General features: G+C 52.7%; 5 protein-coding genes across 6 annotated transcripts in view; 1 reads left to right on the forward strand and 4 right to left on the reverse strand.

The window, feature by feature from the left end:
* The first annotated feature begins 1,011 nt into the window (after positions 1 to 1,011).
* On the forward strand, positions 1,012 to 2,434 carry SOX15 (SRY (sex determining region Y)-box 15). The gene is made up of 2 exons (XM_008573845.1): positions 1,012 to 1,564; positions 2,183 to 2,434. Exons 1-2 carry the CDS (start codon positions 1,035 to 1,037, stop codon positions 2,349 to 2,351), a joined length of 699 nt encoding a protein of 232 aa, XP_008572067.1. The 5' UTR covers positions 1,012 to 1,034; the 3' UTR covers positions 2,352 to 2,434.
* Positions 2,435 to 3,056: 622 nt separating this feature from the next.
* Positions 3,057 to 5,976, reverse strand: MPDU1 (mannose-P-dolichol utilization defect 1). Its single transcript, XM_008573844.1, has 7 exons — positions 5,870 to 5,976; positions 4,659 to 4,724; positions 4,342 to 4,474; positions 3,954 to 4,039; positions 3,717 to 3,835; positions 3,438 to 3,548; positions 3,057 to 3,282 (listed from the first exon to the last, which is right to left on the reverse strand). The coding sequence occupies exons 1-7, from the start codon at positions 5,967 to 5,969 to the stop codon at positions 3,157 to 3,159; spliced, it is 741 nt and encodes a 246-aa protein (XP_008572066.1). The 5' UTR covers positions 5,970 to 5,976; the 3' UTR covers positions 3,057 to 3,156.
* An 883-nt stretch (positions 5,977 to 6,859) lies between these two features.
* On the reverse strand, positions 6,860 to 9,832 carry CD68 (CD68 molecule). The gene is made up of 6 exons (XM_008573846.1): positions 9,649 to 9,832; positions 9,140 to 9,564; positions 8,856 to 8,975; positions 8,674 to 8,746; positions 8,392 to 8,562; positions 6,860 to 8,073 (listed from the first exon to the last, which is right to left on the reverse strand). The coding sequence occupies exons 1-6, from the start codon at positions 9,695 to 9,697 to the stop codon at positions 7,940 to 7,942; spliced, it is 972 nt and encodes a 323-aa protein (XP_008572068.1). The 5' UTR covers positions 9,698 to 9,832; the 3' UTR covers positions 6,860 to 7,939.
* A 589-nt stretch (positions 9,833 to 10,421) lies between these two features.
* Positions 10,422 to 17,500, reverse strand: EIF4A1 (eukaryotic translation initiation factor 4A1). The gene is made up of 11 exons (XM_008573847.1): positions 17,358 to 17,500; positions 15,918 to 15,966; positions 15,308 to 15,440; positions 14,262 to 14,401; positions 12,755 to 12,923; positions 12,298 to 12,407; positions 11,942 to 12,085; positions 11,722 to 11,859; positions 11,524 to 11,613; positions 11,189 to 11,268; positions 10,422 to 11,092 (listed from the first exon to the last, which is right to left on the reverse strand). The coding sequence occupies exons 1-11, from the start codon at positions 17,378 to 17,380 to the stop codon at positions 10,948 to 10,950; spliced, it is 1,221 nt and encodes a 406-aa protein (XP_008572069.1). The 5' UTR covers positions 17,381 to 17,500; the 3' UTR covers positions 10,422 to 10,947.
* Positions 17,501 to 18,305: 805 nt separating this feature from the next.
* Positions 18,306 to 20,657, reverse strand: part of SENP3 (SUMO1/sentrin/SMT3 specific peptidase 3) — a 9,252-nt gene continuing 6,900 nt past the window's right edge. Inside the window, exons 8-12 of one of the 2 annotated variants that reach the window (XM_008573849.1) lie at positions 20,101 to 20,238; positions 19,849 to 19,932; positions 19,492 to 19,542; positions 19,308 to 19,314; positions 18,306 to 18,838 (exon numbers count right to left, since the gene is read on the reverse strand). In XM_008573849.1, the coding sequence (XP_008572071.1) occupies positions 18,603 to 18,838; positions 19,308 to 19,314; positions 19,492 to 19,542; positions 19,849 to 19,932; positions 20,101 to 20,238 (516 nt within the window). In that variant the 3' untranslated portion in view covers positions 18,306 to 18,602. The remainder of the gene's footprint in view (positions 18,839 to 19,307; positions 19,315 to 19,491; positions 19,543 to 19,848; positions 19,933 to 20,100; positions 20,239 to 20,657) is intronic. The other variant, XM_008573850.1, reaches the window with a different exon arrangement.

The raw sequence follows: 20,657 nt of genomic DNA on the forward strand, positions 1-20,657 counted from the left end.
CCCCAAAAAAAAAAAAAAAAAAAGCTGCCTACTTACCAATGTACCACAGATAGAAATTTGCCATAATTTACTGGCAGTGGAGAAATCTAGCTTTGGGGGCTGGAGTCGGGAGGGCTTAAGTTTTCTCACCTGGAGAAGGGTTGAATCACCACCCAAGCACCTGCTGGAATGACTCAGGAAACAAAAATGGCCCAGCTCCCTCTGACAGCCTGACTTTCTTGCCCCAGGGGCAGGTCAGGGGTTTGAGGAGCAATAGGTACCAGTAAAGAGGTTGAGGTGGGGGGTGGGACGTTCCCAAGTTCCTTCAAGCACGACTCTGACCCTGAGGGCATTTGATCCCCTTGTGCTTGACCCCATTGTGGAAAGGAATTGACTTTAAATTGCCAATGCTTAAGAAGGGAGGAGAGGCAATACTAGCCACTGGGACTGGAAGGCTTGACATCTCGGTCTTGGGTGGGGAGGGGGCGTGGTACCCTGAGGGGAAGTGTTGGGGGCTGGGAAGTACAGGACACCTGGGTTTGCCTAAGGGAGGAGGATGTTGGCGCCCTTAAAGGGAGGCGCAGTCTTTGGGAGGGATTGGGGAGGAGTCAGTCTTTAAAAGCTGTTCCCGGGTCTGGCCCGCCAGCCACAAACGCCGAGCCCAGGCGGGAGAGACCTTTGGCACCCGGGCTGCCCTGGCAGCTGCGGGAACTCCGGAGACCACAGGGTGAAGTTTTACTGTTTCCACCCAGGTCGGTAGGGTCGCAGCAGCGGGTAGGGGGAGAAGAGCTGGGGTTCGGGAGGCCTCCGAGCAAGAAGGAAAGGAGAGCACAGACTCCTCTCCAGTGCAGGGCCGGGGATACCAGGCGGATTTTGCATTTGACTCTCCAAAGTGTGCCGAATTGCTTGGGAGCAAAGGCACCATCTTAAGGACTTGACTTGGGGATGATATCCAGACCCGAGTTTCTCTGCAACGACTGCAGCCTGGGAAGGCACCTCACTTTCTGAGGGGAGGGCGTTCAGGACACCCGCTGAAGGCTTCTTCCCCCCAGTCCATGGCACTACCCGGCCCTTCACAGGACCAGGCTTGGAGCCTGGAGCCTCCGGCTCCCACGGTCCCTCTCTCCTCGCCTTCGGGACCCCAGCAGCGGGAGGGCGCTGGGAGCCCGGTGGTGTCCGCGGGGCTTCCCTTCGAGAAGGTGAAGCGGCCCATGAACGCGTTCATGGTGTGGAGCTCCGCTCAGCGCCGCCAGATGGCGCAGCAGAACCCAAAGATGCACAACTCCGAGATCTCCAAGCGCCTGGGCGCGCAGTGGAAGCTGCTGGGCGAGGACGAGAAGCGGCCCTTCGTTGAAGAGGCCAAGCGGCTCCGCGCCCGGCACCTGCGCGACTACCCTGACTACAAGTACCGGCCTCGGCGCAAGGCCAAGAGCTCGAGCGCCGGACCCCCCCACTGCAGCCAAGGAAGAAGTAGCCTGGCCGGCGGCCCACTCTGGGGACCTGGGTACACGACCACTCAAGGGAGCAGAGGCTTTGGGTACCGGCCCCCCAACTACTCGACAGTCTACCTGGCCGGTACCTATGGGTGAGTGCCTGGGAAGCGGGGTGAGGAAGGAGACACTTGGTGTTCCTCTCCCGGAGCCAGGGTGGGGGCAGATGCCAGAGGGCCTGGCCAGAGGGGGGACCTAAGCCCCACCCAAGCAGAGACCACTTCCGACTGAGGTTGACGGCTGCGGAGCATCAACCTATGTCCTCCCGGGTCCCTGTGAGGGGTGGGCTGGGAGCGTCCCAGTGGCTCGGGGTTTTCCCAGAGGGAGTTTCCATGAGCCTGGAGGCAGGGGTCCTGCAGGGGCCGATGGCAGACCCTTGGACATGATCGTGTTCTAGTTACCTGGATGGCCCATTTTCCCCTGCCTTTGGCCTGAGCCTGACCTATCTTCCTCTCCCAGCCCTCAGGGCAAGGTGAGGCCAAGCCCATTCGACCCCTTCCTGGCCTGCCTCCCCAGAGGAGGAAAACAGCCGCACAGCACGCAAGCCCGCGAGCGTGCCCCAACAAGGCTGCCTGCCATATCCAGTGAGCCCAGACAGCCAGGGGTTGTGGGTGGGTGACAAGTTCTTACCATCTGCTCAGTCCTGGTCAGGACTCTGCCCAGCACCTCCAACCCAGGGCAGTGCCCTCTAACCCCCGTGTTTCTCTTTGCAGCTCTTCCCACTGTAGACCGGAGGCTCCCTCGCCAAGCTCCCTCCCTCACAGTGACGCTGGGCTCCAGGGGGAGCTGCTCCCCCACTACAGCCCCTACCTATCCCCAGGCTCTCCCACTCCATACAACCCTCCCCTGTCTGGTGTCCCCATGCCCCTAGCCCACCTCTAACTCTCACGGACACTGACCTCCTCCCACTGAGGGCCTCATTCTCCTTTCCCACCCAGAACCGTTCCCCTCTCCCAGGCTGCAAACCCCTGCAGTCTTCCCATAAAAGCCAGGGAGAGCAGCCCCACAGTTTTTGTAGGATGAAGCACCGTTTTGTATGATTAAACCACATCTCCGAGTGTTTATTGTCCCATCTGTTCCACTCACTGCAGCAGGAACCAGCGCCATCTCCACTCCCTTCCGCCTGGACCTGCCAGAGCAGGAACCTCCTCACCCCACCCTCGGGCCCTACCTGAGTCATTCTCTGTCCCCCTTCCCCCACCCCAGCCCAGGGGTCCAGGAGACAGTCCCAGTCAGGCTGGGGGAGGGAGGCAGCCACAAGTCACTGGTCCCCTCCATTTCATCGTCCAGGCTCTGTCCTCTAGGGCCAGAAGGGGAATGGGGAGGAAGGTCAACAAGGCAAGACATGTGCCCAGAATAGGTAAATAAATAGATGGAAATTGCTGCTAAAGGAGAAATCTCAGCCAAATGATTGAGTTAGTAATACATATACAGGATTCAGAAGAAAAGTACTCAAATGTCAAAATGTCAGCTTGAAAGACCCTACCCTCATTCTCTCTTTAGCGAGGATCTGGGTCCACCAACTTCCCCATTTCCACTAAAAACAAATCCTGGCTCAAGAAGTTGCAATTGAGGAGGAGTGGAGAATGCTTAAAAGTCCCACCAGCAGGCTGGCTCAGATGAGGGAGGACCCTGAGGTTGGATGGATGAATGGAAACCAGGAATGACTCCAGTAGCTGGCTCAGCCCTAGTGTTCTTTTTTCTGCTTGTGGGGTGCCTTGGCATTCCAGTAGAAGAGGAGCTGGGCAGCGATGAGGCCATTGCAGAGGGAGGAGACCACAAAGGTTCCAGCCATGAGGGGGTCTCCAGTTTCCTGGTTGTGGAAGAGACAGCTAGGGTCACCCTTAATCAGAGCCCAAGAAAGTTCCCCTAAGGACAAAGGTTCCAGGGAGAGGGCAGCTTTAACCCTTAGCTGGGAGAGGCAGGATGAGGTTTTAGTGCCCTCTAGAGGGAAGAAGGTACACTCACCTGAATGGTAGTGAAGATTCGGGCCAGGGAGCCCCCAAAAAGCAGAAAGACTGTGATGGCTGACAGCTGGCCCGTGTGCCCATTGTGGTAGTTGGTGGCTGCCTGGAGTAGCTAGGGGAGGAGTTGAGACCTTTGGTTCTGTCATCTGAACTCTTCCCATGTTCCCATCGCTGGCTTCCCTATTCCCCTCCACCCAACACCCCCACACTTGGGGCTTCCACTCTGCCCCTCCACCCTGTCCCCCCTCCCAACATCCTTTCCGTTGCTCCCAGTACCCACCCTCCCCACGACCACAGCAGGCACGTTGGAGGCCTGGAGCAGGGTGACTACAGCCAAAGGTGTCAACGGTGAAAGCAGCACCAGCAGGACCAGGGTATAGCAGGCTAGGAAAGTGACACCTGGGGGTCGGGGAGATAAGTCCACATCAACCTCTCAATGTCCTCTGGCTTCCCCAGGCCTGACTTCCCAGCAGGGTTCCCAAGAGCCAAAGTCAGCTCTCGGATAAATTCTCAGCACCTTTCACGGTGTGTCCTCTGTAGTGCATGACCAGGAAGAAGATGGTGATCGTTTGGAGCATCAGGAACAGGGCTTCACCCCAAGAGCTGCAGAGTCAAGAGTAGGGAGGAAAAAAGGCAGGCCTAGAAAGAGGCAGGGAAAGCCTCCATAGCCCATCCGTCTGGGGATACAATTCTCTGATTATTCTCTGTCCTCCACAGTCCCCTATCCGTGACTGTCTCATTCTGAATCCTGGGCATTATTGAGACGCTCACCTCTCATCATTTCCATTGGTAATAACTAGATTTCTAAAAGGGCTTAAGTTTTTCTGCCCTTTTACCTCCCTTACCTTCACCCCCCATTACAGTTGTAGACATTTACTCTTGGGGATGAAGAGTGGGCCTCTCACCTGAAGGGGAAGTTGTTGGTGATGCTGTAGACCATAGTCCCAGTCAATGCCACTAGCTCCAGCATTATTGACTGAAGACTCAGTCCTTCAGCACTCTTGGCTCCCAGGACTTTAAACACCTGGGGCAGCTTTACTAGGGAAAGGATGAGAAGGGTAGGGTTGAGGAGCCTCCAGTCTTTGGGAGTGCAAGACAACAGTCACAGAAGGGACTCGGAAGCATGTTAACCCCACTTCTGGTTAAGGGAGCCATACAGTGTATGGCATCTCGGCACCTCCACCCCTATTCCAACAGCAGGAAAGAAAAATAAGATACATACCCAAAAGTGACCCAGCCACAATGCCCAGCCCCAGGCCTTTGCTGAGGAGAATCTTGAGGCAGGGGACTGAGAAGAGAAAAAGGGGTAAGCAGAGAGGAGGCCTCTGGAACCCAGGCCAGGGCTTGAAGTGGTCCTGTGTGCTGCCACATCCCCCCTTCCTTCAACCTGGACATACCCACACACAAAAGTCTTGTATTGTCTAAGGGCACGGGAAAAAAGGCCTGGTCCTTCCTGCTCCAAACCGTCTCACATTCAGACCAGATGACTTTCCAAAGCATCTTTTACCATAATGCCTTCCCTCCCACCCAACCTTCCATTCCCTTCAAATTGACATCTAGACTCCTTGGCCTGACTTTCAAGGCTCTTCCTTGCTTCCCTGTATAAAGCTGAGCAATGCCCAATAGTCTCCTGATCCTCCTCTGAGCAATGGGTGGCCTACTTCACATGATTCTAAGGACAGGGCTCCAGACCACTCATTCCTGAACCCTCTGACTGCACGTGGCCTCTACTCAGGGACATAAGCCTTCCTTCCAAAGGCCCTGGTCACCCACAATTTCTCTAGCCTTGAAGCCTTCCCCCAAGGAGCCTGGCTCAGTGGGAGTCAGACTCACGGGTTATGAATACAGCTAAAACTGAGGCCCGCGAGCACAGGAGAGGTACTATAAACCAACAGGGGTAGACCCAGAAGGCTCCCCAAAGGGTCTGATGTCTGAGATGGGCTTTGCTATGTATGGAGCTGCCTCGCAAATGGCAAGAGGAAGAAAGGCAAATTATTTAAAAATCAGACCATGAGCAAATGTGGAAGCCGGAAAGAAAGCAATCGGGGTGGTGGGAGCCTTTGGGGGTCCCAATGAAGGCCTGACTGATCAGGGGCTTTGAATTATGTTTAATCCCGCTAGCGAACAAATAAAGGTTGGAATAACTTCATTGGATTTTCACTTTAGCTTTGTAAAACCTGAGTCTTTTCGTCTGTCATTGTCGGTAAAACACAAACTTCACAAAGAAGTACTTCCACCCTGCGACTCCCTCTCTTGCCCAAATATGGCGTCCTCCCTCTGTGCAGCACAAGACACTTCCGCCCCGCTCAGAAGTAACTTCCGCCCAGCTCGGCGTAGCAGCAGCCACCGCCGTCGCTTAGTCGGCAGTCACGCCCCACTTATGGTCCACAGTCGCTCGAACAAAATCTTGATAGGATGCTGAATAAAACTCACCGTGAAGCAAGTCCCAATGGACAAAAAGTCGGTCGTAGCATTTCTCTGGTAAAAGAATCGGCACCAGCACCCGTTTGAGCAGTCCGTCTGCCTCCGCCATATTGTAAAGCTAACTTCCGCCAGTTTCTCCGGAGCGCCATTGACTTGCGTTGCGCATGCGCGCTCCGGGCACTCCGCCTCTTGTTCTTTTCCCGCCACTAAGCTGGACCGCCCCCTTCCCCGCTCTTTCTTCTGCAAGCCCCTATCACAGTGTAACGTAGGTCTCGGTCACAGAGCATATTTTAGACGCGCCCCGCTGTTCGAATTTTAAAGCGTGCCAGAAGTGCACGCCTGCGCAGATAGGCCTCCCGCGCCTTTGTTTACGCTTCCAGTTAGGAAGCGAGATTTATTCCCCTTTCTCCGCTCCTCCTGGAGGCGCCATCTTGTCTTCTCCCAGCCAACTTTATACTGTTCCAAGTTGAGAGAAGGAGCAGGAGTCTCCAAGATGGCGTTGGGTGGGGCCGTTGTAGCTCTCTATCTCCCATTCTCTCGGGGTCTCCCAAGGGAAGGGCGCTGGCAGGATCAAGACAGTCTGCACCAGGCAGCCCTCCTTAGGCGCTGGGCCCCATGCTTCTCCCTTCTCTGGCTCTCCCAGACCTTGCAGAGTAGCTGCACGAGCAACTGCCGGGTCCACGACAGTGGAGCAGAAGAGGAGGAGGCGGGGGAGGCGAGCGCGGCTCGGGAGAGCAGCCACTGAGCCACCACTCGGGGCGCAGAGCTGGCAGCCTCCGTAAAGCCCAGGCCGACACTTCTCTCAGCGTCCTGGCATGGCGGCCCTGGGTTCTCCTTCACCCCGCTAGCCCGAGGGTGCACCGGGTACTGAGCAAGGACTTAAGTGAGGCCGAGTGGGCCCAGCAGCTCCCTTTAGGGAAGCTGGACTACACGTTGGGAGCGCTGCATTCTGCCACCCAGCGCCCAGACACCAACCCACGGTGTGTCGTCCTGGTGGAGTTTCCTGGCCATCACGCTGTCGAGCAGCCCTTCGTTGTCTCTTGCTCTGAAATCTGCAAGGTCATACGGGATGTCTGCAAGGCAGTGGGGCCACTGCTGGGGTCCTGCCTCGTGTGGGGGGCCCCCAGTGGGGTGGGCGCTCCTACTAGCCTCCAGCCATTGTGCCTCGGCCTACTGTAAAGGTTGGGACTGGCACTAAGTAGTGGTGCCGGCCTTGGCTGTCTGGGAAGCCCTTCCTAGAATCTGGACACAGGCTGCCCTGGAAGTGACAATGTCCCCCACACCTGCCCAGGTACTGGGACCATCAGGGTTGGGTTGGCAGGTAGCCCAGAATAGGGGCATGCTGTTCTGAGGAGCGTAGAGGGTAACTGTATGTGGAGGTCAGAGTAACCACTGATCCTGTGGTTGACGCAACCCTTTGCAGGTGGGGAAGAAGCATCGCAGGTGCAGCAAGGGTTTATTAGGGCTTTTCAGGTAGCCCTGAACACGGTGGACAGGACAGGGCATTCTCTTGCTCCTTGAAATTACACAGCCACCCACTTGCTGCTTTGGCTGTCTGCTGCTCCTGTACATGAGGCTTGGGGAGAAGGCTGCCTGGCTCGATGGCTCCACCAGATTGGTGGGGAGGGCAAACTGGAGCAGCCAGTGGCCCCAGAAGAGGAAGGGAGAGAGACCTGGCCAGTTCAGTACCAGCTGTACCAGGCTTCGGGGGGGATGAGCCCATGATGGCATTTGGTCACACATTGACATTTTCACCCCTCCTCGTCATTGTTTCTGGCTCCCTGAGACTCACACCATGGAAGGCACAGGAAGGCATGTGACAAGAAAGTCATGGCTTTTAATCCTGGCATGACAAGGGAAATTTAGGACAAAGATTTGAGTAGGTTTTACTACTCTCCTGCTGGAGATGGGGATGGGGGAGTCTGTCACATTTAATAAAAATCTCTCCCCTCCTTCCAATTGCATTATCTGTTTTTGTTCTTCAAGAAAGACAAGCAAGGAAGATAACTTTGTCTTTGAGTCAATTACATCGCGAAGAAATGGAGGTACCACTGGTGCCCTGGGGGTTTGGGCAAATGATCAGAGGGGCTGGTAGGTGGATGGCCGTCTCCGGATGATGCAGAAGGCAACAAACACCAGGGCGAGGAGGCCGAGGAGGATCAGGCCGATGATGAGAGGCAGCAAGATGAATTGGTCACTGGGGCAAGAGAAACCTGGCAGAAAGACAGGGCAAATAGGCACCGCAATGGTACTGGCTGGGATAAAGGAAGCAGCAGGAGGAAGGAATGTGGGGAACTTTGGGAAGCAGGAGCTAGGTGAAGAGCTCACCTTGATCACTCAGAGCAGTAAGTAAGAGGAAAATGGGCAGTCTTGTAGAGGAGGGGACAGTTGCCCTGTGACCATAACAAGCCTGGGAGAGGGAGACATCTGGGGGCTTAGGAAGGGAGAGGACTGGCTTATGGGCCTGGGAAAAGGGCTTTCTGTGCAATGTAGAATTCTAGGAGGGAAGGGATGGGATAGGTGAGTCTTACTTGGTCCAAAGACCCCTGTGTGGGGCAGCTGAGCCGCCTGTAGTCTCAGGAAGAGGAGATCAAGGTGGAAAGCTGGTGAAAGAGTGATGCTCGAGTTTCTGCAACTGAAGCTACGGCCCAGGGGCGCTTGGAGATCTTGAAGCGATGAATTCTGAGCTGAGAACGTCCACTCTAAAGGAGGGAGGAAGGGTCAGATCCTATCCACCTCCCCACCCTCAGCTTAGTCCGTTCATGAGCCCAGACATCCAGTGCTAGCAGTGAGAAGGGGAAGGAGGTACTCACGTGCTGCGTGGGGGAAGGACACGTTGTACTCCACAGCCATGTAGTTCAGATAGACAGTTCTCTGCTGTAGGTCCTGGGAGGGGAACGGGAAGGCTCAGGGCAGCAAGGGGAAGTGGTGTCCAAGTCCACAGAGGAAGGAGGCAGGGATTGGAAGGAATGGGGGTGAAGTCATGAAACTGTACCTGCTGGAATCCAAAGCTGAGCTGTCCATAGGGGAATGCGAGAAGCAGGTGGGGATGGGCACCCTCACAGCCCCCCTGGGGCTTGGTTTTGTTTGGGTTTAGTACAGAGATGCCCCAGGCCTGCAGAAGTTAAAGATCAGAGAGGGTCATGAGACTACACGGCCATGCCATCCGAGGTTCCCTGTTCCCTCCATCCCCACCCTGTATTTGTCCCCTTTTCTATTCTTTTCTCTGAACCATAGTAGGATTTCTCTCCTTCCCCACATCTCCCTGTTTAACTTTACCTCTCCTCCACCCTGGGTCGGGTACAGGATTCGAATCTGAATCTGGGCTTGGAGCTGGACGCAGGGCTGGGAACCATTAACCCACGTATAGTTTCCTATAGCCTTCTTGGAGCCTGGGATAGGACTTGGTGAGGGTGGAGGTGGTCCCGGGTGGGGGGAACTGGTGGAGAATCCCGGGCTAGTAGCAGTGCTATTGCTTGTTGTGGGATGAACTGTGGCATTCCCATGACTGCTGGTGGTGGTGGCAGGATTGTGAGTGGCAGTTGTGGATCCATGGCTGGTGGTGCTGTGAATGGTGGTATTGTGGCTCGTGGTTGTCCTGTGGCTGGTTGTCCCAGGGCTTTCTGTAGCTGTAGGTGTCACCGTGAAGGATGGCAGCAGAGTGGCAGATTTTTTGCGAGGACAGTCATTCCCTGTCTCTTGGGCTTTCAGCAGAGGAGAATGGTTAGCCACCCAAGGGGCATGCTCCTTCCAGGGGATACCTCCCTTTAATTTCCCCTTCTTCTTACCTGCTAGTAGCCCCAGCAACGCCCCCGAGAAGAACACAGCTAGCCTCATGGCAGAATGGCCTCACCCAAAGTCCAGCTGGGCTCAGTACCAGTCGCTCAACCCTATTCCCTCTGCCTTCTCTTAGAAAGGAGGAAATGAAAGTCTTTTACTTCCTGCAACTGAGATAATCCCACCCCCAAACTGACTCAGGCACCTCAGCTCCAGCCACCAATCTCTTAGTCATTACTTTGCACAATTAAGTTAGGGAACTATTGGCCCAGGCTTCGTTAAGTGGGAGCTATCAGGGCAAAGTCGAGGATATCACGTGGGTACAATAGAAATGAGCTCTGGGTCAGTTGACCCATGGGAACCCATTTGCCTGCTTCAGCAAAACTTGCTCAGCAGTTGTGGCAAGTGCACACAGGACCAGTTGAGAAACAGCAAGCTCCTCCCTCAGTAACCTTCTGAGCAATGAGCTCAGGAGGTAAAACTAGACCCAGCTTGTTTCCACTCCCCTTTCCCCCATTATTCTCCCATCTATTACTTCCTCTTAGCTGAGGCATGTGACACTTATGACAGTGTGCACCCAATCCTTTACAGGTCACATTCTTCTGTTAACACCATTTTCTCAGAGCAGAGAGAAAACGTCTCTACCATAATCTGGTAACTCACAGGCAGTAACAAGAAAGCAACATAGCAAAAAGGTGAATATTAACTGGTGAGAGGGGAGCTGAGATGTACCCAGTAGCAGGTGGGGGAGGGAAGGGGAGGTAAGAAATGAGAAGCCCAAACAGGCAGTTTCCAAGTCATTTTATTCAGAATTTCATGTTTGTTTTCTGAATCAATAAATACTATACAAAACAACGTAAAAATGGCTACCATTTTCTCTCCCCTGCTCCCCCCAACTGGGGACAATCCCCTGGGCAATCTCACTCAGTTCTCCCTCCAGATTTGGTCCGGCAAATGAGGTTGAGTGACGTATTATAGCCCCTTGAATCATTTTCAGAGGAATTCAGCTGGATTGGGGAGTCTCTGGGACCCAGAGGTGACTAGGTTAGGGAAATTAGTGTTTTTTGGAAGAGACGGCGCCTGGGGCAAGAGCCTGCCCCAAAGAAAAGGGTGTCTAAAATGTTCACGGTTCCTTCTTTTGCCTCAAAAAGTGACATTTATTCAAAGAAAAAAAAGAAAAAAGAAAAAAAAAAAAAAAAAAAAAAAAAAAGACAAGATGTCCATCCCTTGGCTCCCTTCCCTCCCCCCTCCTGCTGCTCCTCAACCCCCAGGATTGAACCCTGGGTAGGGCCAGGTAGCAGGACAGCCCCTCAGATGAGGTCGGCAACATTGAGGGGCATCTCCTCAATGGAGGTGTTATAGAAAGTCTCGATGTCTCGAAGAGTTCTCTTGTCTTCTTCTGTCACCATGTTAATAGCCACACCCTTACGGCCAAATCGTCCACCACGACCGATTCTGGAAAACAAGGATAAGGGAGTAGGAAGAGGAATGAGGAACATCAGAAGCTTCAGCCCAAGGAGAGTTGGGCAAGTACGCCATATCTACACTTACCTGTGGATATAGTTTTCCCTGTTAGTGGGAAGGTCATAGTTGATGACTAAAGAAACCTGCTGCACATCAATGCCTCTGGCCTGTGTTAAGAAAGATTACAACTTCAGCATGTGAAAGAGAAGAGGGCACAATCTAGTCAAGAGACTTAAATACACATGTAGGCAGCCAAAGGAAGGCAGAGGAAATAAGCACCCCTGTCCCCCAAGATCTTAGGCGTGCCAGGTTTTATTCCAAGTTGCTACTTTCCTGAGAGGGGCACTAACTGCCCCCCTGGAGAGGGAATCACCTTGGATTCTCCCTTCTTTCCAATCTTCTCTAAAGTCCCCTCTACTCACCAGCAGGTCAGTGGTAATCAATACTCTGCTAGAACCAGAACGGAACTCCCTCATAATCACATCTCTTTCCTTTTGGTCCATATCTCCATGCTAGAAGACAAAAAAGGGTACAGCAGTTAGGTACATGGGTTGTGAGAAAAGTGGCTCTAAGTAGGACACTGACAGACACACAGCACTAGTAACAAGGAGAAAACTCACCATGGCAGAGACAGTGAAGTCTCGGGCATGCATCTTCTCAGTGAGCCAATCGACCTTCCTTCGGGTGTTGATGAAGATGACTGCCTGGGTAATGGTCAGGGTTTCGTATAAGTCACACAGCGTGTCCAGCTTCCACTCCTGGAGGTGGGGGGAGAAGTATCAATCAGGGGCTATACCAACAACTTACTACCAGGCCCGCCTCCCTGCACTGGGCCCCCACCTCTCGTTCCACATTGATGTAGAACTGGCGGATACCCTCCAGGGTCAGCTCTTCCTTCTTAACAAGAATCCGAATCGGGTCCCTCATGAATTTCTTGGTCACCTCAAGCACATCGGAAGGCATTGTAGCTGACAACAAAACCACCTAATGGAAAAAAAATATCAGCCTTAGGGTGGCAGATACTTCATGATCCCTGTCCCCTTTAAATGCATAAAAAGGCTTAAGGCGAGACTCCAGAATTCTGTATGATTCCTTCCACTGGCACTTGCTATTAATCTTCTTTATCCCCACCAAACCATAATCTATAAAGGAACCACTGTTTATACAAGTAAGGCTCTGTAAATCGTTCTTCTCACCTGAGTGTTGCTGTTGAGCTTTTGGAATATGTCATAGATCTGGTCCTTGAACCCACGGCTTAACATTTCATCAGCTTCATCCAAAACAAACATCTTGATGTACTTAGGAGCTAAAGTGAAGAAAAATTACCAATATGTAGTAATTAAAAAATTGTAAAATATATTCAACTATCCTGACTTAAAAACAGGTAATCTGCTCTCAGAATACAAAGATTGATCCTTTGCCCAGGACTTCCCTGCCAGGCAAGGCAGTAGCCCTGGGAAGTAGAACACTACCGGGGCTGAGACAACAGGGAAAGTCAGGCTCAGATGACACGCATGGGGTTCATCACAGAGCAACTCTTTCAGAAAAGGGAAAACTACATCCTGGGGAATGAGACCTTGGCTTAAGCTGAAAGAGTGGGAAAGCATGCCCAAAAAGGGAAGTGACCCAAGACTGGATAACTGAGTTACTCACATAGATATCTTCGGTTAAGCATATCAAACACACGGCCAGGAGTACCCACGATGATATGTGGAGCTTCCATCTGCAGCTTCTGCACCTCAGCACGTACGTTGGTGCCCCCAATGCAGGCATGGCAGGAAGCACCCATGTAATCTCCTAATGCCATGACAACTTTCTGTATCTGAACCCAGAGAAAGGTAGGTACTCATGTGAGCTGCAACTGTCAGGCCCCATTTTTAATGCTTCTCATGACTTTATTCTTTCCAACTAACTTGAGAAATACACTATTATTAAACCTACTTTCCAGTAAAAAACAGAAGCAAAGGTTATATAACAATCCACTTAAGATCACACTGCCAATGAGTAGCAGAGACAGGACTTGAACTCGGCTTGGTTCATGAGCAGACACTGATTCACAACAAAGCCTCTCTGCAATAATTTTAAAAGTTTCTTCCTCTGGATAGCTAAAACTCTCAACTTTCCAAAAACCAATTGCAACCCATTTATTTCATCTCATAGCAAACAGTTTTATGAACCAAATAAAAGATATCCATGTCCTATCACATCCTTACCACAGAATCTAAGCTAAGTGGCATGTTCACCCTTAAAAAGCAAGCTCTGGACATAAGGACCTTAGAATGGAGTTCTACAACTTCTTGTTTATATCATTTGTACACATAAATTTGCAGAATAATCACTACACCTGCCACAAAACATGTAAAAACACAGCCTCTGAGCCTGAATAGATAATCTATCCATGAGACTACTGCTTCCAATTCTTTACACTCCCAAGACCAAGGAAGAAATCAAAGTTCAGCATTAGGATTTTATGTGCCGGGGCCAGCCTGGTGGCGCACTGCTACAGTGTGCTGCTTGGGAGCGCGGCGGTGCGCTCCCGCCGAGGGTTCGGATCCCACATGCAGACCAGTTCCCGCTCACTGGCTGAGCGAGGTGCGGGCGTGACACCGAGGATTGCGATCCCGTTGCCGGTCCCGGTCCGGTACGGGTGCGACACTGAGGGTTGCGATCCGTTGCCGGACACGATAAAAGACAAAAAGGGGAAAAAAAAAAAAAAAAAAAAAAAAAGGATTTTATGTGCCCCAGGCATGAAACAGCTCTGGCCACCAACCCAGGCATCAAGCTAGGATGAACAAAGGACTGTCCGTCTGCTCTTCCCCTGACTGATATAAGAGCAACACCACCAATGAGATGCCTCTTTGCCCATTGCCAGGGGGTTTGTTCATAATAAAACAGCCACCAAACTTGCCCAGCCAGCCAGGCTCCATCCAGCAGCCTTCCCACTTGACTCAGAAAATGGGTGGAGGTGGTAGTTGTTATGTTTGGGTAGGAAGTGGCTTATAATTAACCCAGCAAGTCTTGAGAAATACAGATCTCTTCAGCCCATTGCCCTTACTTTAGCGCATCTCTTCTTCCCCCAAGGTGGTAGTCCGTGATTTTTGGATTATGCTCATCATCCTTAAATCAGCCCTTCAAGAGAGTAAAGAAGCCACACTCTCACCTGCTGAGCCAATTCTCGAGTGGGTGCCAGGACCAAGGCCTGGGTGGCCTTTAGATCCAATTCGATCTGCTGCAGAATTGATATGGCAAATGTGGCCGTTTTTCCAGTCCCAGATTGGGCTTGAGCGATCACATCATAACCTAAACGAATAAATTAAGAGAGAAATTAGATGCAGAGGGCATAGAGTTTGGGCTTATGTGGCATTCAAGGCCCATCTTAAGGAGATCAATAAGCAACCAACAGTTACAAACCAAGCAGCAAGTGCTTCTAACTACCTCACCACAACACAGTGACACAATGGGACTGGATAAGAAAACAAGGTGTGGCTATTAACTCATTTAGTATCACACCAAGTTGGGCTAGCAACATGACTGTAAAAACAAGCATGAAGGGTTGGCCCATTGCTCACTCAGAGTGCGGTGCTGATAACACCAAGGCCACGGGTTCGGATCCTATATAGGGATGGCTGGTTTGGCTCACTTCAGAGAGCATGGTGCTGGCAATACCAAGTCAAGGGTTGGGATCCCCTTACCAGTCATCTTTAAAAGAAAAAAAAAAATTAAGAATTTCAAGATGGCAGCATCAGAATATTAAATCAAGCACAGGGCCCTTCTAAGCATGCGGATCTATGTGACTGTACAACTTTCATGTCCATGAAGCCAGCCCTGCCTGGAGCAATTATAGAAATAATGAAATAACAATTGCTTCCATCTTTGGGGCACCTGCTCTGTGCTATACCCTGACTGTCACTTTAATTTTTTCTTTTTTTTTTTTAACATTTCTGCCTTAAAAACAAAAACAACCCCCGCCCCCAAACCAACCAAACAAAAAAAACAAGCATGAGCTGGCTACAATACTAACTTATTAAAAGCCAACAATCCATTTGTCCAAGGCATGAACCAGGCATGGGCACAGACCAAAAGCCAAGCTGGGATAAACAAGGGGTTGCTTTGTCCTTGCTGTATGAGATGGGCACCACCAACCAGATGCCACTCTGCTCAAGTCAAGGACAGTCCAGAATCTGTTCTGGGACTCAGAGGTCTCACCCTTGATACAAGGAAGAATGGCTCGCTGCTGGATGGCAGAGGGCTTCTCAAAACCATAGGCGTAGATGCCACGGAGAAGGGATTCAGAGAGATTCATGTCATCAAAGCTGTCAACAATCTCATTCCAGTTACTCTGTAGGATGCGAAGAAATTAAAGCTTGAATAATGAAAGAAGTGTGACTGTGCTCTAGCACTGGGGCAAACAGGATCTGGTGCCTGCAACAAAACTTCACAGCCCACAACCCTTCCTCCCTCCAGGGAAGCCAGCTGGTTCTAGATGATCTGGCAAACCCCTCAAAGGGGCCAGTCCACTTAACGCCATCCACCTGTGAGCATGAGGGTTATAGATGAGAGAAAAGAACTCAATTTGAATGACATGTCTTATACCTATCTTAAGAAATATAAATAAAATTTCCAATAAAGCACCGTAGAAGAGTTAGATTGCTTTAGAGTGGAGCTTTACTACTTGTGAGTTAGGCTATGCATTGAAGATGAATTTTGAGTTCCAGTTTAACTTAGTCATTGAACTACCATTCAAACCAAGGGAAATTGTCAGTGCCACTGCTTTCCTCAGAGGTGAGGAGCAGTGGCTGTAAGGGTCCAGTCTCACCTCGATGACACCTTCGGGCTCCATCCCATCGGGGCCATTGTCTCTGGATCTGTTGATTGAAAACACTGAGTTTTGCCCCCTGTCCAACCGAAGCACGTCTTAAGTCTTGACGACCCGGCTCTTTCTATAAACAACTAGCCCTGCATAATGCCATCAGACTTCACGCCGAAATCCAACTTCTCTCACTTCCCAGGAGACACTCAGAGGAGTTATTCTAAACTGAGCCAAGGCCTTTGCCCCATCCCAGGCCGCCCCCGACATGATGGGATAACCCTCCCTGAAGATCCAGAGGCTGGAAGGCGCACCACCGCGCTGCCGGTGTCCGGAAGCGGTGCTTGCCGCTGGGTCCACGTGTCCCGGGTCTGGCCGCTTAAAGCCCACGCGCGTGCACCTCCCATCGCAGCACCAGAGAGCCGGAAGTCCCGCCCTTCACCTCCCAGAGCGAGGGTAGGACATCCCCTTCGCCCCACGTAATTCCGCCCGCGCCCTCCCCCACTCCCTCCAGCCGACCCCCCCTCGCAGTGCCCGGATGTGGGAGGCCGCGGGCGGTGGCGGCCTCGCTCACAATGAGCCCCAGCCGAGCTAGCAAGGGGGTAGATTGCACAACACTTACAAGCGAAGCAAACTGGGGGAGGGGAAGACCTCAGGCCGCCATGTGCTCGCTCCCCCGACCACCCGGCGGCATCTCCCCCCCTCCATGGAACAATCCACATCCCGCCCGCCCCCGTCGCGAAATGGCGTCGCCCTCCCATACCTCAGGCCGTTCACCCCCGAAGGAAAGTGGACCTGCCCATCCGCAGTTTGCCAATTGCCCGGCTTGTGCGGCAAAATGGACCCGCCCGCCCGGCGCCGGGTGGGCTCCTGGTGCCTCACGCGGCCGTTCCTCGGGGTTAGGCTCAGTCCTGGCCGTCAAGAAAACCAGCACACTGAACGGCCGGCTTCTTCTCCCCCGACCCATATTTCCACCGCGACGAAGCGACCGGACCTGACTGGACGTGAGGATCCAGGCACCCCCGCCTCCCGCGAGTGGTACCGTCGGAGTCCCCGGCGCGCGAGCCCTCCCCGGCACAGCGAGGCAACCGGACCTGCCAGCTCTGGGCCACGCACGGCTGCGGCTGCCTTTCCTTCCCACGCTAGGTCACGACCTCGTTCCGCCACTCAGCGCCGGGGCTTCGCGCACAGCACCGCCCCAGGTCGAGGCCTCGTAACGAGCCTCGCACCCTCGGCCTTAGCCGGGCTGTCCTTGTCCTCTGCCTCGGCCCTGGTGGCAGCATCGACCGTGGATCTCCCCCTCCCCTTCCCAGGACGGTTCCTCCTGGCTTGGTTTCCCCCGCAACCCTGGTGGGCCTGGGCGATGAGCCTTTCAACTACCCCCGGCGGGGCCCTCGGAAGGGAGCGGCAGGGGAAGTAGCCACTACCTCTTGCAAGTGCCTTTCTTACCGAGAATCCTGACTCGCAGACATGATCCTTAGAAACTAGGGCGGAGTGCCCGCCCATCGACAACTTATAGAGCGCCCGACCCCGCCCCAGCCACCGCATTGGCTTTGCCGCCTGGGCCCCGCCTGCCGGCGCTCAGCAACCCGGCGTGACGTAGGCTTGTAGGCGCTCTGGCACGCAGCCACCACTGGGTTGCCTGAACGCCTATCAAGGTGAAGGCCCGCCCCGCAGCCTCATTGGCTAGAGGGCCCGCCTTTCTGGCCGGTACGGAAGTGACACACAGCAGCCGGGCCTCGAGGCCTGGCAGCCATCTTGGGGCCCTGCACCCTTACACGTGCGGAGGTGATAGTGCCTTGGTCATGTGGCTTGGTAGGCCCTATCACGCAAGGGGGCGAGGCCTAAGCCTCCAGGGACTTCCGGACTCCCGGGACTACCACTTCCCCTTACCTCTGCTCCAGGTCTCCACTGGACCCAAATTTTATGTTCTAACCTGCAGCAAAGATAGATCCTTCACCACCCGGATGTGTTCTAAGTGAACTGGGGATGATGGAGTTAGGAAGGATATACCAGGGGCTAGAAGGACTCCCCAGGCTGGAGGTTACAAGGAGATGGAAGAACCTTCTTCTGGGCTTAATGGTATTTGAGGTAGCTGTCAAGAACCCCGGCTGGCCCCCTTCCCAGTCCTTCGGCTTCCTGTTCCACAGCTTCCCTCTCAGGCATACTTTCAAGGCTTACCTACTCTTCCTCCTTCCTGCCCTCTGCTCCCCTGGCTGGCGGATTTGTTTGGGTGAAGATTGAAGACATGGTGTTGGCACTGCCTGAGCCAGGGATGTAAAGCTGGCCCCTGAAGTCTCAAGATCCAAAATGAGGAGCTAATAGCATTGGCTGGAAGAAGCCCTGAGATATAGCATATCCACTAGATTGAGGCCCCTTAAGGAAGACCACCACTTATATATCTCCAAAGGATCCTTTATTGACCAGAGCAGGATCGTGGCATTTATATATATATATATATAAAAAAAAGTTTGAAGATCTGGCAGGCAGTAATCCCTTTGCCCGCCCAACACCCCCAGCACTGATTTCCTGCCCCCTGCACATGGAAGGGGAATGATTGCCCCACCCTGGCCACAAGGCCACATTCCCCTGTAGACAGAGGGAGAAAGGGGCTTTTCCGTGGCCACCCCTGCCCATAAGAAATGAACAATTATTCTCTCAAAGAAGAAAAAATACAGAAACCAATTAAAACATTTAAATATGAAAACCAAAGGGAATTTGATGGGGAGAAGCAAGAGAGGAAAGGAACTGGAGTTTCTTGGGAAGGGTCTCCCATGTCCCTCTGCCCATTAATGGGCTTGGGGGCTGGGGTACGAGGCTCACACAGTGAGTTTGCAGTGACACAGCTCCTTGTAGATCTGCCGACGAAGTTTGGGCATGTCCTGCTGGGTGAAGCTGAATGGCTGAGACAGGGCCAGGTGCTTGCAGTACTGGGTGTTAACAAAGCAGGCCATGAGAACCACCTAGTGACCATCCCCCCTACGTCAGGACCTGTGCTACACATTTCATATGAGATATGTCTCGATCTTTCAGGGAATATTCCTATTTCACACACAAAGGGAGCCAAGGTTCCATAGCCTGGGATTCAAAAATAGCCAGACTCTAAAGCTAGCCTTCTCCAGTCATGTTTCAGAAGGAGAAAATCCGTTGAACCAGGGTTGGGGGACAGCTATACCAGGGCCAGAGACCTAGGACCAGAACCCATCCCAGTGTGGGATGGAGAAGCCCAGGAGAGGTCCAATGAAATCAAGTTTGTGGGCCGGCCCGTGGCTCCCTCGGGAGAGTGTGGTGCTGATAACACCAAGGCCACAGGTTCAGATCCCATATAGGGATGGCTGGTTTGCTCACTGGCTGAGTGTGGTGCTGACAGCACCAAGCCAAGGGTTAAGATCCCCTTACCGGTCATCTTTAAAAAAAAAAAAAAAAAAAAAAAAAAGAAATCAAGTTTCTGTGTTCTAACACATAAGGTTACTCCCTACTCCACAACTGGCTGTGAGCCAAATGAGGGATGCACAACAGCCTCCCAACCCCTTAACTCAACTGACCCGAGCTGGAGGAGAAAGAGGCCCCATCATCTGCTTACCTGCAACACAAAGGCTCCACAGTCACTGTCATTATTTTGCCTGGCCACGTTCTAGAGAAGAGAAAGAAGGTAGGCCCCTTTGCCTGGAGACTCCCAGGAGTATGATTTCAAATTTTGCCTCCTACCACTATCCCCACCTCCACCCCATACTCTCCCCTCTGGAAACTCACTTTTTTTTTTTTTTTTTTCTTAAAGATGACCAGTAAGGGGATCTTAACCCTTGACTTGGTGTTGTCAGCACCACACTCTCCCAAGTGAGCTAACCAGCCATCCCTATATAGGGATCCAAACCTTTGGCCTTGGTGTTATCAGCACCACACTCTCCCAAGTGAGCCACGGGCCGGCCTTGAAACTCACCATTTTGAAGTAACCTTTCCAGCCCTGGTGGAAATCCAGTCGGTCTTTCTTCACCGCCTCTGCTTGCAGATACTTGGCAATATGCTGTGTAGATGGGGAAAAAGAGAAAGTGATGCCCTAAGTTTCCCAACCAAACCCAGGACATGGTGGTAGCAGACACCATGCCCAAACTGCTCCTCGAGACCCAAAGCCCACCCTCCTTGTCTTGCCACTGATCTCCTCACATTCTGCCTTTTTCCTACCCCCTCAAACCTTAGGGCAGCGGCGGTTTAGGGTGCGCTGGGAGTCAAAGTAGGTGATGGTGCGTCGCCTCACGTCGACAGAGATGAGGGACCAATGCACCTCCAGGTGGATGGGGATTAGTAGTAGCTCCTTATTAAAGATGTCCACCTAAGGAGATAGCACCAGAGGTCAGGTACAACACACAGTGGTCCTGCCTAGGGCCACGAGGGCTCTAAAGAGGAACGGACAAACAGGCAAGGGAGGCAAATGGGAGAACACAAGACCAAGGCCCTGGATTGTGAGGCAAGGCTCAGCATCTGGATGTTCAGATTCTTGAGTATAAGAGAGGAAGGCAAGACAAAGAAGGCACTATCGGAACCAACACTTGAGAACCCATGATGGGCCGGCCTGTGGCTCACTCGGTAGAGTGCGGTGCTGATAACACCAAGGCCACGGGTTCGGATCCCATATAGGGATGGCCGGTTCGCTCACTGGCTGAGCGTGGTGCTGACAACACCAAGTCAAGGGTTAAGATCCCCTTACCTGTCATCTTTTAAAAAAAAAAAAAAAAAAAAAAAAAAAAACCC

The sequence above is a fragment of the Galeopterus variegatus genome, unplaced genomic scaffold (genome assembly GCF_000696425.1).
Source record: "Galeopterus variegatus unplaced genomic scaffold, G_variegatus-3.0.2 Scaffold970, whole genome shotgun sequence".
NCBI classification, from domain to species: domain Eukaryota; kingdom Metazoa; phylum Chordata; class Mammalia; order Dermoptera; family Cynocephalidae; genus Galeopterus; species Galeopterus variegatus.

Excerpts from the sequence above, each read along its gene's own strand:
- MPDU1 (XM_008573844.1), bottom strand. The coding sequence starts at position 5,969 with ATGGCGGAGGCAGACGGACTGCTCAAACGGGTGCTGGTGCCGATTCTT. Across the intron at positions 4,725-5,869 it reads CCATTGGGACTTGCTTCACG|TCCCCTGCCTCAAGATTCTC; the intron begins GTGAGTTTTATT and ends TTCTCTTCTCAG. Across the intron at positions 4,040-4,341 it reads ACCAACAACTTCCCCTTCAG|CTCTTGGGGTGAAGCCCTGT; the intron begins GTGAGAGGCCCA and ends TTGACTCTGCAG.
- EIF4A1 (XM_008573847.1), bottom strand. The coding sequence starts at position 17,380 with ATGTCTGCGAGTCAGGATTCTCG. Across the intron at positions 14,402-15,307 it reads CATTCTTCCTTGTATCAAGG|GTTATGATGTGATCGCTCAA; the intron begins GTGAGACCTCTG and ends TTATTCGTTTAG. Across the intron at positions 11,269-11,523 it reads TGATTACCACTGACCTGCTG|GCCAGAGGCATTGATGTGCA; the intron begins GTGAGTAGAGGG and ends TTCTTAACACAG.
- CD68 (XM_008573846.1), bottom strand. The coding sequence starts at position 9,697 with ATGAGGCTAGCTGTGTTCTTCTCGGGGGCGTTGCTGGGGCTACTAGCA. Across the intron at positions 8,976-9,139 it reads CGACCCAGGGTGGAGGAGAG|GCCTGGGGCATCTCTGTACT; the intron begins GTAAAGTTAAAC and ends TAACTTCTGCAG. Across the intron at positions 8,563-8,673 it reads GTCCTTCCCCCACGCAGCAC|AGTGGACGTTCTCAGCTCAG; the intron begins GTGAGTACCTCC and ends TCCCTCCTTTAG.
- SOX15 (XM_008573845.1), top strand. The coding sequence starts at position 1,035 with ATGGCACTACCCGGCCCTTCACAGGACCAGGCTTGGAGCCTGGAGCCT. Across the intron at positions 1,565-2,182 it reads TACCTGGCCGGTACCTATGG|CTCTTCCCACTGTAGACCGG; the intron begins GTGAGTGCCTGG and ends TTCTCTTTGCAG.